This window comes from Nicotiana tabacum, chromosome 3, assembly GCF_000715075.1.
Source record: "Nicotiana tabacum cultivar K326 chromosome 3, ASM71507v2, whole genome shotgun sequence".
NCBI classification, from domain to species: Eukaryota; Viridiplantae; Streptophyta; class Magnoliopsida; order Solanales; family Solanaceae; genus Nicotiana; species Nicotiana tabacum.
In genome coordinates, this window is record NC_134082.1 from 9,040,317 (window position 1) to 9,056,436 (window position 16,120).

Genomic DNA, 16,120 nt, shown 5'->3' on the forward strand with positions numbered 1-16,120 from the left:
TTGATTTCTATTGCTTTGTTCAGTAGCATAATGAGCTTGAAGTCAAAACAGAACCCTCTTTTTTTTTGGGGTTAGGTAATCAAAGTTTTATTTTACTAATGTAAAGCACGAAAATGAGAGAGCTAGGGGTTCTAGCATGCTGTCAACTTAAGTTGCATTTTCCAGTTTACACCATAAAGCCAAAAGAGAAAGACATTTCTTTTAACTCAAAGTTCAAATTTTAATTCTGGCTCAAAGTTTTAGTTCATACAAGCAGTGGCTGATGATTATCTCAATCCGCTATTATATTTGTGTAATGGCCATTAAGACAGCTCTGGTCGTTTCTGTGTACTGCAAAAAGATAAAATATATGCACCAGCCGGGAATCGAACCCGGGTCTGTACCGTGGCAGGGTACTATTCTACCACTAGACCACTGGTGCTTTGATGTTAGACAGTCCATACTAAATCTATCTCTTTTATTTCTACACAGAAAGGGGCCAGAAACATTCCAAAAAAAATACAAAATTCTTATGCAATCCATCACTATTCAAACATTATAATGTGAAATTTTATACCTGGGATCATTTTTGCTAGTGCTGTAATAATAATACTAAACGGGAATTAATAAGGGATTTTTTTGTTTCTGTACAATATTTGAAACTTATTTACTAAAATTGTTCTAATGTTGTATATTACCCACCTTAAATAAGTGTTGCTTACAATGTATATACAAATCCATTATTAATGCCTTAAATTATGGGATTCAGTTACACCATTTTCCTTTTTTTTTTTTTCTCTCCTCTCCTCTTTCCATATTTTATGCGCCTATCTCCATGTACAATTAATTATTAGTGCCTTAAATTAGGGAATGTTGTTACACCCTTTTGAAATATTTTTTCATTCAAACTCGATTGTCGTATCAACTCATTTAGTTTAATATTGTTAAGTGGTAAAACAGTAAATGCATAGTACTTGGTTTTTCCAAAAGTTATGCATCAGTATTAGCGGTAACTCAATCGTTGCTGGAAAAATGAAAGCAACTAGTATATTTGCGTACTGAGAAGAAGAATAAGGAGGTATGAAGATGCATTGAATAATATTTTTTTGCATAATTATTCGACTAAATTTAGGTAATTCAAAAAAAAAAAGTAGTGAATTATATGGAAAAGTTTATCCTTTATAGTTTGTAACAAAAAATAAATGCCAAGTCAATCTTATAAAAATGAAATATTCAATTAAAGACGATGTTTTCTTAACTTTTATAAATTGGAGAGAAGAGGTCCCATAAGTATTCGATATAAATTTGATACTTCTACAATAACATATAAATTAAAAATAAATTTTACACAATTAATCATATAGTATACAACTTATCTACAACTTTCATACATCATTTTTACGCATTTTAATAAAACTATACAACATCATATAACTTAAATATAATTTCCATACAATTGTATACAATATATATTTTGTATATGATTTGTATATATTTTGTATGTGGTGTGTTCTTCTTTCTCTCTGAAATTTCAATCAAAACTTGTTCTCTTAATACAATTTTGATACATATCAATAACTTCATGTAAAATGATAGTATCTATATCTTAAAATCAAATTTCATACAATGATTCATATATTATACAACTATTTTTTAATTTTCATACAATATTTAAATAACAAAATATATAATTATAATAGAATACAATTTACATACAACTTTAATACAATTTCGTAACTATATTATATGTCATGTATTCTTCTTCTTCTTCTTCTTCTTCTTCTTCTTCTTCTTCTTCTTCTTCTTCTTCTTCTTCTTCTTCGAGGTTCAATCTAAAATTCAGCCAAAATCAAGTCTAATCTTTACCAAACACCCTAAAATTGAGATATAAACTTCAAAGAATATTCACAATTGTTTGAAACAACACTCAATCCAAACAAACAATAATTTTTGAAAACCTAAATTCGAATTTAAAGCTTTGAAATTTTTTAATGGTTGTCAATGGTGGAGAATCAAACATCTTCGTAATTTATTGATTGACAATTTCAATTCGAGTATCAATTGTGCAACATGAATTGAAATTGCTAAGTTACAACTTTATATTAAAACAATTGAAATTCATTGATAAAAACAGAGGATAAAAAGCAGAAAAAAAACAAAGAAAGAAAAATTGGGGAATAAAAAAAGAAGGAGAGAAAGAGAGAGACTACGAGAGAGTCACTTATTACCTATTTAATTCCTAATATAAAATTAATACTAATTTATATATAATTGATAAATTGTATATAAATCTACCCAAATAATAATACTGGAGTACAACACAACAAAGCACAAAGCAGAAAGCACCCCGTTACGTGGCCAAATGACGTACCCACATCCCGGCGAAATCCGAGCTGTGCGATTTTTTAACTGTTAGCCTAAAGTTGTCACAGTATAGAGCTTGGAGAAAGCGGGAAAAATGGCGATTTCCATTTTCAGGCCTTCTGTTTCTCGTCCTCACCACTTCCTCTATTCAGCTAATTCAATCAATTCTCAAAAATTTAGCTCAATTTCTGTCACAAAGAAGCCGAGCTTTCTTCCTTGTGCTTCATCGGATTCTGCTCCTACTCGGTAAATAAGAAAAAAACTTAAAATAGTTTCAATATTTTGCTTATTTAACCTGTAATCTTATGTATTTCAGTAGCGAATGTAGTTTCTGCTAGCAAGTGTGGTACTATTACTGCCTTTGGCTTAAATTATATGCTAGTCAAATTCTTTAGAAATGATTTAAGTTGGATAAACTTACTGTGTAATAGATTTTTTACGCCATCAGTGTAATTTAACCTGTTATAGCGCGTTACTGAACAATTATTCCAAGCTATCAATTAATGCTATTAAATAGAGTTATCTGCTATTAGCTTTTAAGTGACCTGATTGTGTAAATATATTTTGTCTCGTCAGTGGATAGAACTTAAACTCTTTAGAAAAATTGTATATTCATCTTAGTTCGTATCTCGTTGTCTCGAAGAATTGATGGTTATGGTGTATCCGCCTCTATTTGTTATTTGCAGGCAAGAGGTGTCATTATGTGTTGGAACTTACCTAATTCCACATCCCAACAAGGCAAGTAGTCATGCGTATTGATCTTTTAAAATGGCTCTTTTAGTTCTGTAATTTTCTCTTTGTTTGGCGATATCACTAGCTGAGGCTTATCCAGAATTTCGATTGGGTGGTTCAACTTTTAAGTTCTTACCATGGAATTTATTGGACTTGAAAATATGGATCCAATATTTAATATTTGTCGAATTTTAGTATTTTCTACATATATTTATATTCCCTGCCGAAAGTTGAACCCAGTAAATGAGGCTGCATCCGCTTGTGAATTCAATACTACTACCTCCTCCCTTTCATTTCATATGACTACGTTTTCTAGATGGAGTTTAAGGAAGAAAATAATGACTTTTGGCATCAAAAGTAACCTTAGAACTTGTAATCTTAAAACGAGTGTACATTTCTATGGCTATAAGCGTGTAAAACCGGAAGTTTATAGTTAAAGAGTTTTCAAATATAGAAATGTGTCTTTTTTCTTAAACATGCTAAAAATGAAAATGTCTCATAAGTGAAACAAAGGGAGTATTGCGTTAACAGTTAACTCTACATCTACCAACCACCATTGGCTGTGTTGAATGTTTATGTTTTGAAGGTTGAAAAAGGTGGAGAAGATGCATTCTTTGTGAGCAGTGATAATGGGAGAGTGATTGCTGTAGCTGATGGTGTCTCTGGGTGAGATGCTTTATTACATTCTCTTTTGAAGATGGCCTTTCTCCTTCCGTTAAAGCATAGTTGTTTTGTTTGTTGACTTTATCGAATGTCCCCGAAGGTGAAGGGACGTACTTCCTCTATCTCATTTTATATGGCACTGCTATTATTTGAAAGTAGTTCTTTCTTTGACTGTAACTTTTTATCATAAATTCAAGTACTTTAATTGTAAAAATTGTGATTTATGAGTCATAAATCTGGTACTACAGGAGGCAGCAGTAGGGAATTTTATGCAAAAATTATATGTTTTAACTTTGATACTCCAAACCCGTCAATCTTTTTGGACAAAAGGAGTAAGAACTTTGTAAACATATTAGTTTGGAATTTGTTCTTAGTAAAAGTTAGACATGGGACAGTTAACGTTCTGGTATTCTGGACTTATTTCTGGTTACCGTTCTCGAGGATTAGGACTTAACACACTCCTATTTGGTGATCCCTATAACCACATGCTACTGCTAAATTAAATCAACAGGATTAGTAGAAGCTGCAACTTATAAGAGGTAAGCGCAAGTATAAACTTTCATCTTAGGAAGCGATAAGAAAATATAACATGGTATTTAGTGTCCCTTAACAATCAATCAATATATCAGTTAACTGTACATCTATGCCTCAATCGCGAACTAATTAGGAAATGAGCTGCTGTCTGCTTCAAGGCAGAACCAGATGCAGGACCTCTCTCAAGTTATTTTCTTATGTTCCTTCTTTAGTTTCTTAAGGAGGTGGCAGGAGGAAAGCGGAAAAAATGGGGAAAGGTTCATACTAAGACCTCGATCACCTTAAGAAAAATTATCTCTTCACTCTGCAAGATTGAGCTATTATCTTATTTGAAAGATATTGAATCTCAAGCTCTGCCTTTGGAGCATCTTCCACTGCCTAGTGATACCACACTTTCTTTTTTCTTGCTAAGGAAGGGCTTGGGAAGCATGTCGTATTCCTAGGATCATCTCATAGACACGTTGCCTAAAGCATTTAAGTTTACTAGTTTCTTGATATGTCTGCGTAGTGCCCTCCATTCAAGACACCTGAAATCATGCTCTCATTTCTTCCATGATCATGAATAAGGAGTTTAGGTGATGTGACAAGGCAATATTTTTCCTCAGACGTGGCCATAAACTTTACAGAACCATTGAATGGTAGAAGCCAACTTTTAAGATGTTTCGTATATTCTACGACATGGCATGAACAATTGCAACATGCTGTTTGTTTACCTTTGTTTTCCTCTTGTGTTTTATTTGATTGTGCACTTTCATGTGTTAGTCTTTAGAATGATACATGATTGACAAAATTAGTCGCTTCAGATCATCTGTGCTCTATTTGATATATAAAGATGAATGTTATCATACAATATTTCTTAAGTTGAATCTTTTAAATAATACCATCAGGTTCCTGTTTATTTTGTATCGAGATTGAAACTACAACTTGATTGGAGTAGGAAAACCATAAACTGGAAGCAGGGGATCCGGCTTCCCAAACATTATTATTTCTAATTCTGAGTGGGGAGATTGAAATTTCATCCCGCACTTTTTAGAATTACACACATATACAAAACTTATGCATACATGGAGTTCTCATCATATACAACACTAATGCATACATGGAGTTCTCCAGACAGGATTATGGGATTAAATAAAATTAACAAACTCTCAGGGCTAACCTTGTCAGCTAATGAGGCATTATTATGTTTTTGACTGTTACGATAGCTTTCGCTCGGCAATCAAAAAATTTAACTCCTCATATCACTGAATGCAGAACTTAAATTTCTATATGTCTCCTTTGGCATTATTTCCAACTGATAATATATTGATATGGCTCGGAGTTGCGTAAATATCTGACTTGTGTTTTCTTCATCAAATGTTCCTGACAGTTGGGCTGAAAAGAATGTGGATCCTGCATTATTCTCCAGGGAATTGATGGCTAATGTTTCTTCTTTGGTAGGGAATAAGGAGGAGGTACCAATGTTGTAGAGACAAACCATCCTAATTTTAAGTTAGTTTCATCATTGAGTCATATTAACCGATAATGACCTGGGTTTCCTTTCAAGAAATTTACCTAGCGTTAGTTACCAAATATGGCAGGCCAAGTATGATCCGCAGATTCTCATAAAGGGAGCACATGCTGCTACATCATCTATTGGTTCAGCTACGGCGTAGGTTCCTTTATCTTCAGCACCATTCTTCTTAATCATTGATAGTCATCCAGATTGAGGGGCTTAGTTATCATCATTGACTGTCGTTTATATCTGGCACATAGAATTGTTGCTATGTTCGAGAATGGAATTTTGAAGATAGCCAGTGTTGGGGATTGTGGACTACGGATTGTTCGTAAAGGTACAAGGTCATAATTTTCTTTTGTGCCTTTAACTTTCTAAATTTACAAATTAATGTGATGTCATTATTATCTATTTGGACATAGGTCAGATGATTTTCTCCACTTTCCCACAAGAACATTATTTTGACTGCCCATACCAGTTGAGCTCAGAGGCTGTTACTCAAACGTACCTTGATGCCATAGTATGGAAAGTTATATACGGGTGAATCATATTACACTTCAATATCTTTCTAGGCTTCTGCTGCTACACCATAGAAATTTCGTGATGTTATGTTTGACTCTTAGAGTAAGCAATGCTCTCTGTTCTGTCTCTCTGTGTATGTTTTTTTACAGATTAGCAGTGTGGATTTGAAAGAGGGAGACACAATTATAATGGGCTCAGATGGCCTCTTTGATAATGTTTTCGACCAAGAGATAGTTTCAGTTATGACCACACATGATAATGTCTCTAATGCTGGTACTTGTTTTCTGCTTTATCTAACTTCTGCTCAGAACTGGTGACCTCATTTCTGTGGTATTCTTAGTGGTTTGGTATCAATGTTAGCAAAGGCATTGGCTGAATTGGCGAAGAACCATTCTGTGGATATCAAATTTGACTCCCCCTATTCACTCGAGGCTAGAGAAAGGGTAAAATTTTCAATCTGATTCGGGATATAGATTGTCTTCGAAAGCAATGTCTTTCACGGATCAAGATGATATTTATTTATTTAGCTATTTATTACGTCCCTTTGACTAGCAGGGATTTGATGTTCCTTGGTGGAAGAAAGTGTTTGGAATGAAGTTAACAGGCATGATTAGAAGGAATCTCTTTCGAGCCTTTTATTTCTGTTTATTTTCTTGATGACATGCTTGACAAGATTTTTTCCTTTAACCTTGAACAGGAGGAAAGCTCGATGATATTACCGTCATTGTTGGAAAGGTGAAAAGCTCGTGAGCAAGTTGGCCTAGACATCACCGATATTCATTTATTTATTTTTAAAAAAAGAGAAGCTCGTGGACAAGTCATATCTTTGGTGCTATTGGGGCAATTGGATGGTGTTCTGGAGTACGAGCTAAAAGATGAGGTAAGAAGAGAACAGCTTCAAACAACACTCAGTGATCGTTTCTGTATTGTGTTATTTCAAGGTGTCAATCGTAAGACAATATTTTGGCTCTAAAAATCTGTATGACATTTGAGACGACTTAAATCCTGCATTGTTCAAATGTACAACCATGAAAAGCTTACTAACTTGTTTAACACCTACAGTCTCCATTGAAAGGTCAATCATCATATAGTAACAGCTACCTGTGTTTCCTAGATGGAGTTTAGTATTTTCTTATGATTTTTTTATTTTCTGTAACATATAGGGCATAACTAAATGAGAAATATATTGGATGCAGCAGGAGAAAACAATTGGTTTTAACCGAGTTAGTTTTGCTTAACCATTAGATGTGTCACTAACACAAGAAGGATGATACTGTTTAGACTTTTGGCCACCTCTTTCAGACTATCAATGGTACACACAGGATCTTATTTAAGCAAAGTCAGTCTATTATCACAACTCAACTTGTATGTGAGTTTGGGTCAGGGGCATGGAGTTGTAGAGGTCTAAAGCTTTACTTTTCATCCCAAATTGATGTTTATGTCGCCTTATATTCAAGCGGTATAGATCTATTATATATGCATATTGAAGGTTTTCAATGAAGGGAATGACACTTCTTGTAAAAGGGTGACTCTGTCACTGTGTTGGTCCTCCAGGGGTGGCAAAATTGACCCAAACCCATATAACCCGCCCAAGTATTAATGGGTTTGGGCTAGAGTGATTTTGTTGATGGACTGGACTGATTTGGGCTATGCCCAAAGTAACCCATGAAAAATCACTAGACCAAATTAACCCATGTGAGTGCCTAAGATTCTCTCTTGAAGCTAGACATATGCGAACCTCCACCGATGCTCAATTAAATAAAAGGAGTATTTCCTTGTCCAGAATGGTGGACTTTAATTTATAATCTCATGATGAAATAGAATTATTTTGTTTGTTCTTTTATATATTTATAAATCAAATAAATCATACTCTTTCGAATATTTAAAAATAAAATCGGATTAATTTAATTTTAAAAGTGGAAAAATATATCTCATATGATTATTATCTTTGAAATGTTTCATCCTTAAAAAGTAAAATATTAGTTTGACTTAAAATCAAATACAACTGGAAATGAAAATTCAGTTCGAGATTGAATTAGTATTGTCGTAAGAATTTACCATACAAATTAAATGATTCTCTAAAAATTTTATTCTTTTAATCAATGGCAATAATTAACAAGCTCAATACTACAATATTTAAAAATCAAATTAGTTGTGATTTTAGATACAGAAAGAGCGTTTGATGGTGTCTTACAAAAAGAAAATTTTAAATAAAAGAGAATAGATATGAAGAGAGTAAAGATTTCTCATGGCATTTGTTGTCTTACAAGAAAAAAATAATAACTTGCCGTTCATGACACAACAGAGACCATGTCTAGATAAAATTGAGGATTTGTCATTATCCCCTCCAACGGTTGGCTCCATGCAGATTGTTGGAAGCAATGGCTTTGGCCATAACAAAAGGATATTCATATAGTAAAAATAATGGGTCAAGTTGGGCGGGTTGGGCTATAACCCATTGATTAACCTATTTTGATCCAACTCATTTCAGCCCAAGTAACATTTGGGTAGGATTGGGCAATAACCCATTTATTAGTCAGCCATTTTTGACCCGCCTAATTTCAGTCCAACCCGCCCATTTGCCACTGTGGTCCTCCTCAATGGACTAGTTTAATCATTGGAGTGCACTTGAATTGAGTACTATAGTGTGCAGTGACGGAGTCACCTTAGGCTAATTGATACATCTTCATCGGAAAATTACTATGTAGCTAGATTAAAAAAATTATGTATATATACAGAGGCGGAGCCATGATTTAAAGCTAATGGGTTCGAAATTTAAGTTACTCGATTCTAAGTTAATAATTTATATATTTTTAATGGATTTCTTTTGACAAATACAGAGTTTTGACCAAAGTTATTGGGTTCGGCCAAACCCATAATCGGCATGCTAGCTAAGCCCCTGTATATATTATATGTTGAATTTCTTTAACTTCTTTGTGTGTTTACTTCTTTATATTTTGACGTCCTTTAGTGAAATTTCTGACTCCGTCACCGATAACCAACGTTTTTAATTAAACCAAAGCACCTCTAGAGACATGCCAAATATTTTTTGTAGGTGCTTCTACCAAAAGTGTTGAATGACTTAATTATCTGGTCACCAAATTTTGGCAAGGCAGTAGAATCAAATGGCTGCACTTACTAGGGGTATTAATTGCATCTGTAACATATTGGAATTTAGAATTACTGTTAAATAAGACAAGTTCATACCACCCTCCTTGTTAGACAACCTCTGATCTTGGCACTATGAACCTAGCATATTGAATCATTGGCGATAAGTTTTCAATAATAAAATATATTTCCCAGGGAATCTGTAATTAATTCTAAACAACAAAAGAAGAGTATATTTGCAGCAACAAACTAGCTTCGGCGCCTACCCATGCAATCACGTGACTATACAATTGAGCCTTTCGTCAGTTCTTATTCTTCAGCAAATTAAATGTTTCTTTCTTTTTGGTATTTAAGTATCAGTATTCGAAATTTACTGACATAATTACTTCATATTTACGTAGGACGAATTCAGTAAAGGAGATAAAACGCTCTTTATCAAAAGGTCATCTATTAAAATAACCAAGACCTTCGATGCAGAGGCGAATTCAGGATTTAAACTCTATACGTTCAACTAATAGATGATGAAAAATGCATGTTTTTGAATATGTTTGCATATAATTTCTTATGTGAGTTGCGGGAAATTACATATTAATAAGCATATAATATGCTCATTACATGTTTATTGTGTGTAGGAATAAATTTGGATGGAAGTTGGCAAGAATTGGATGATTTGATGCAAAAAGAGTAGAGATGCAAGACCTAAGAGCGTGCCACAATTGGTGCATTACATGAAAGTAGGCACGAAATGGCCTAGGGAATGAACAAAAAAAATAATGCAGTATGGAGGTTGGCACTGGACCTTGGCACGCGAAAGAACAAAGAAGAAAAAAGAAATAACTCGAAGCGTACTAGAAGTCGCGCGTTGCACCAACTCTAGCACGCGACTCAACGTGTCCTTTTCGAATTAGGAGAGATCAAGGACGCCCCACATCAACCCTAATTGATATAAATACATCATAAAACGTCCTTTTGAAGGGGGAGACACTACTTTAGGGTTAGACAACACCCAAGGAGGCAAGAATACGCTAGGAGCAAGAAGGAAGATTCAACCACGAGTTTTTCCTTTCTTCTTCCTATTTTTCATTATTGGTTATGACATTTAGTATTGTAGTATTAGATACAATTATGAGTAGCTAATTTATTATCTAGAGTTTTGATGGAACCTTTTAGAGGATGAATTCCTGTTATATTTTGATGGGTTTTCAATGTCTTTGTCTTATGTTTTGATGATTTAACAAACTTACTGTCAACAACCAGATAGGAAAACCTAACACATTTGGTACACATTACAAATGAACGGATTCCAGCCTGGACTCCAGCTAATGTAAACTGCTGCAAGTGTAAAAAATAGAGAAACAAGTCAAGGACCTGATTCCTTGTGTTTCCCTTACAGTAGTACGAAAGTCAACTGTGCACAGCTGGAAAGTGACTGCCTCAGAAACAGTGCACACAGTGCAACAGTTCTACAGTCACTTGCCTTTGACCTACCAAGTGCTTATATCATTTAAGTGATGTCATCAAGGGTGTATCAACAAGAGTATTATAACAAAAACATCACTTAAACACTTGGGTATTCTTTTTCAAGCATTCAAGCCTTCTGCAAAACAGTGAACTTAATTCTTAAGAGCTTGAAGAACAAAGTTAAACGCTACTACGGACCAGTTTCTAAATCTAGTATTTTGTTGTCCTTAGTTGAGTTGTAACTTTGTGATTGTTCTTATTGTAATTCCTAAATTGCTTAGCTAGAAGCGTTGATTAGGAACCCCTTTGTAAAATCATAAACTCTCTGAATTTGTGTTGTGACTAGAGTTAGTCATAAGTTAAAGTGTTTGTAACTAGTGAGTGACAAAGTGGCTTGTGGTAAGAGTATCAGAAGTGGCTTATGTATGAACACTCCTGCTCTCACCGCTGAAATCATACCTAACCCAGATTCCCCGTCTCTCTCCATCCCAGAAACCCCTAAAATTGTTGATCTGTCCTCTCTATCTTCTGAGGTTCCCATTGATCAAAGAAAAAGTGGAGAACAAGGTCAAAGTCCTGAGGTCGCAGAGTGTTCCGTCATTGTTGCTACAAATTCCGTAGTGGCAGTGGAGCCTATTGAGGAAGAAAATGTCGTAACCATTTTTGTGGTATCTGCTGACGGTGTCTTGCATGAGATAATTTCTCAGAGAAACGAGATACAGGGTATGGAAAAAGAAGGAGCCATAGTGACTATTGAGGGCTTTGCACTAGCAGAAACCAATGGGCCCTCCCATGATGAACCTGACCCCTCTCCGGAGGACCCAGGTCAGGGTTCTCACTCCCCGGCCAGTTCTGCTCCTGCATTTGCTGTTGTGCCCTTGAATATTCAAGCTCCTAAGATGAGGTCTAGCGATGAGGAGGATTTAGACAACCTGTCTCTTGATGCTTTCATAGTCAAGCGAAGGGTAGTGTCTACTCCTGAGTTTTCTACCAAGCGACCTACTTCCAGGTTGCAAGCAAAGGTAGCCTATGACTCTGCCCTTCAAAAGAGCAGAAAAAGTAGTAATAAGCAAAAGAGGAGATTGGTGAAAGACAATGTGCCAGTGTGTGATAAGGTTGTTCCAGTGGTAGAGGTTGAAGAGGAAACAACTGAGGAACCGAGTTCCCTAGTAAGAAGGTCCCAGAAAAAGAAGAGATATGCTTCCATAAAAAATGTTACCACCCCCAGTTCTAAGTTGAAGGATGTTGAAAGTGAGCTCTCCGTTTCTGATGAGGATGTATTAGTCAAGTCTAAGGGGAAAGCAAAATCAAGTGGTGTTAAGTCTGGCATCGTAAGTCTGAAACCGTTAAGGAACCCGATTCGGTGAAAAAGCTGAGGAGTGAAAGTAGTTTTGCTTCAGAATGCCTAAGGCACCAAAAGGTTCTACTGGATCGTACTTTTGACCCAGCGATCTCTGATATAGCTGGGATGCGGCAAGTTCTTGCAATGGTTGAGTTTCAACGATGGGGGCATCTATTTCACATGGATGCACCAAAAGTATATGAGGATGAGGTTCAAAGCTTTTATGCTAGCCTCTTTCCTGTTGATACTGACCATATCTGTGCTTTGGTGAATAATATGGACATTGTGTTTGACGTGAGTTTGCTTGGGGATATTCTCAAGGTCCCTACGGATGATATGTCTAGTATGAAGGATGCGTGTCAGTATAATTTTCGGAATGTTGTGGTAAAGGACAATGCGAACCAAAAGGGGGACCAGATCCACAAGAAGGCATTACTCCCTGTTTATCAGTTGCTCTTCGAATTGGTAAACAAAGTTATGTTGCCTCGTGCTGAGAGGAGGTCCATGACCTCTAAGTATGACTTGTTTTTGATGGAGCAACTGGATAGCTTTAATCCTGTTAGCCTGCCTGCTATTATGATCGAACACATGCAAAAAGTAGCAACCTTCAAGGATGGTAATCATGGTCTTCCATACGTGTTTCTGCTTACGCAAGTGTTTAAGTTTTTCGAGGTGTTGCTGGGGAAAGGAAAGTTAGGAACCAAGAAGAAGACTTTCTCACAAACAACGTTGGAAGAATGTGAGTGCATAGAAAAGAATGGGGGGTAGGCAGTACATCAATCATCTCACAGCTCATTAATGCTCAAAATAGTGCAACTGAGGAGATTCGAAGGTTGAAGGCTAGGAATGCTATCCTGGAAGGTCAGCAAGCCTAAGGGGTTCCAGAGTCAAATGATAAAGTGGCTCGTTTGACAAAAGAAAATGCTGATCTCAAGGCACAAGTGGAGAACCTAAAAGCAGAACTGTTCAATGAGCAAAAGTCGGCCAATGCCCAAATTGACCTAGTTCTCCAAACTCTTGTTGCAGCTTCCAAGCCCTCTACTCCTAGTTCCCCCTAAGTAACCCCTTCAGTGACCAGTTTCTGGATTGTCTCTTATCAGTTTTTTTACTTGGCAGTTGTTTTGTTTCTTTTCTTTTGATGTGGTTGGGATGTAACAATACTGCTCCCATTTTTAACAGTCCACTTCTTCCTGTTTTAATAGGCATATGTTTTATATATAAAATCTATCCTCTTTTATTATATTATTGCTTGTACTCTCTGTTTCTCTTCTCTATCATGTTATGTGCACATATGTGGCATGGATTAGCTTGGCTAGACTTCTTTATGGTGTTTGCCTGCTTGTGTCTTTTTAATGATGACAAAAGGGGAAAGTTTATTTGAATCGGAGAGCTGATTAAGGGGGAAGCATAAAGTCAGGGGAACTTGTGAAGTTCCTGTTAGTTTAATTGAATCGGAGATCTGATTAAGGGGGAAGCATAAAGTCAGGGAGAACTTGTGAAGTTCATGTTACTTCATGTGGCTCTTTTTGCTCTAAATACATGTTATCAATGTCTAAGTTTGTCATCATCAAAAAGGGGGAAATTGATGGGTTTTCAATGTCTTTGTCTTATATTTTGATGATTTAACAAACTTACTATCAATAACCAGATAGGGAACCTGACACATTTGGTACACATTACAAATGAACGGATTCCAGCCTGGACTCTAGCTAATGTAAACTGCTGCATGTGTAGAAAATAGAGAAACAAGTCAAGGACCTAATTCCTTGTATTTCCCTGGCAGCAGTACGAAAGTCAACTGTGCATAGCTGAAAAGTGACTGCCTTAGAAACAGTGCACACAGTGCAGCAGTTCTGCAGTCACTTGCCTTTTACCTACCAAGTGCTTACATCATTCAAGTGATATCATTAAGGGTGTATCAACAAGAGCATTATAAAAAAAGCATCACCTGAACACTTGGGTATTCTTTTTCAAGCATTCAAGCCTTCTGCAAAACAGTGAACTTAATTCTCAAGAGCATGAAGAACAAAGTTAAACGCTACTATGAACCAGTTTCTAAATCTAGTATTTTGTTGTCCTTAGTTGAGTTGTAACTTTATGATTGTTCTTATTGTAATTCCTAAATTGCTTAGCTAGAAGCGTTGATTAGGAACCCCTTTGTAAAATCATAAACTCTCTGAGTTTGTGTTGTGACTAGAGTTAGTCATAAGTTAAAGTCTTTATAACTAGTGAGTGACAAAGTAGCTTGTGGTAAGAGTATCAGAAGTTAATTGAGTTGAAGTCATTGTAATGGATTCATTATAAAGTGGCTTGTAATAGTGTATTTACAAGTTAGTGAAGTTGAAAGCCTACAAGTGTAGGTCGTGGTTTTTGTCCAGTTGAGTTGGGATTTTTCCACATAAAAATCCCGCGTCTTATTTACTTACTGTTTCATTAGCATTCTCAGTAAAAACTCATAGAGGACTAGGTACTCTATATTTTGGTTGACTCATATAAACTAACATATTTTAATATAATTTAACCTTTGAATTTATCTACTTATTCAACTATGTGCTTATTTTAATTGATTGAATGACCATCGATTGACTGTGTGTATTTAGTATGTGTGGCTTGAGAAAGAAAATATATTTAGGTGGTTGTTGAACAACGTCACTCTTAAGGTATATGAGAGAACAATACGGCGGGTTGAAAAACGAGATTAGAGATAAGGAAGCTTTGACGTGATCCTAATAAGTGGTGAAAAAGTGCGAGTTAGCGTATTTCGAGAGAATATGACTAGTACATTATTGTATTTACTCGAGAGAGAATTACGATAAGTCGAGTGCTCATGATCAGTAGAGAATACTTTGACGGGATTGTAGGAGATGTAGCGGGAAGGATTCCGACAATTTGGAAAATCGTAACTTTAGGCCTCCTTATCTTGTCTCTAACCTTTAGTATCTTTAGTTGCTAATTTACTATTTTAATTTATTAGTTAATTAGTTAGATATAAGAATCATAATCTTTATAACTTAGAAATTTAGTTGAGCTTGTTTTCTTAGTGATATTGAACGATTATAATAAAACCTTAGTTCTCTGTGGGATTTGACTCCGGACTCTTAGATCGGATTATATTTGCAGCGAGCGCTTATCCTTTCTAGGACTAGAGTTGGGCGTGATCAAATTTTGGTGTCGTTGTCGGGGGAAAAAATCAGAAAAAAATAATTATGTAGAAATAATTCCTCTTGGTTTTTCTTATGGCCACGGTTCTTTTCCAAGGGATGACTCTTTGAACCGGGTAGTAATTTCTTTTGTAGGTAAAATTTTCAAAAAAAAAAAAGATTTTTTCTTTTTCTTTCTTTTTCAACTAATAATGGAATAGGAAGAACTTGAGTGTCTATATTTTTGACATGGTTTATATCGGGGCTTAGAGGTGGAGCATTTGTGCCGAGTACTTTCTTCTTGATTCTTATGACTATATGCCTTGAGAATATATGTGACTTTCTTTTGACACTTAGGCTCGTCTATTGACGTCTGTTATTACTTCCTATAGTATTTAAATTTTATGATGACTGTGCACGTTTCTTTAACTTGAGAGACGGGTATGAGCCGTCCTGAGTAAGTCATGTGCATTGTGTGAGATGAGATTTTGGTCGTACTCTGTGTCATCCCTTGTTAGTCTAGAACTTGCCCCGTGTGTTAGTCGAAACGAAATGATTAAGTCTTGTGAGTCTAGGAAATGATATAGTCATTTCTTTGATTGACCCTTGAGCCTATTTGCCTACCAGTGATGACATTATCGGTAGTCAGCCCTTTTAAGCCCGTAGACCTTTTTCTTCGGCACCCACATTACGAGCCAACCCCTATTTTATTTTAAATGGTATCTTGTTCACCCTTTACCTCCGAAAGCACTTAAGTTACTGAAATAGTAAAGAAAGAGA

The 16,120-nt window shown here is 35.6% G+C and overlaps 1 protein-coding gene and 1 non-coding gene across 3 annotated transcripts; one reads left to right on the top strand and one right to left on the bottom strand.

The window, feature by feature from the left end:
* Window positions 1-350: 350 nt before the first annotated feature.
* Window positions 351-421, bottom strand: TRNAG-GCC (transfer RNA glycine (anticodon GCC)). Its single transcript has one exon. It is a non-coding gene; the product is annotated as a tRNA-Gly (tRNA).
* A 1,875-nt stretch (window positions 422-2,296) lies between these two features.
* Window positions 2,297-7,346, top strand: LOC107830525 (putative protein phosphatase 2C 26). Of its 2 annotated transcripts, none has more exons than XR_001658169.2 (11): window positions 2,297-2,589; window positions 3,030-3,081; window positions 3,662-3,741; window positions 5,642-5,726; window positions 5,853-5,923; window positions 6,028-6,104; window positions 6,190-6,287; window positions 6,439-6,562; window positions 6,655-6,732; window positions 6,845-6,893; window positions 6,987-7,346. XR_001658169.2 is itself a non-coding variant. In XM_016658118.2 (11 exons), exons 1-11 carry the CDS (start codon window positions 2,438-2,440, stop codon window positions 7,037-7,039), a joined length of 924 nt encoding a protein of 307 aa, XP_016513604.2. In that variant the 5' UTR covers window positions 2,297-2,437; the 3' UTR covers window positions 7,040-7,346. The 2 variants fall into 2 exon arrangements, 1 of the variants encoding a protein (XP_016513604.2); XM_016658118.2 differs by having other exon boundaries at window positions 6,650-6,732.
* Window positions 7,347-16,120: the final 8,774 nt, after the last annotated feature.

Coding starts and splice junctions, on each gene's coding strand:
- LOC107830525 (XM_016658118.2), top strand. CDS start 2,438: ATGGCGATTTCCATTTTCAGGCCTTCTGTTTCTCGTCCTCACCACTTC. Junction 2,590..3,029: donor TCGGATTCTGCTCCTACTCG/GTAAATAAGAAA, acceptor TGTTATTTGCAG/GCAAGAGGTGTCATTATGTG. Junction 6,563..6,649: donor TGATAATGTCTCTAATGCTG/GTACTTGTTTTC, acceptor TATCAATGTTAG/CAAAGGCATTGGCTGAATTG.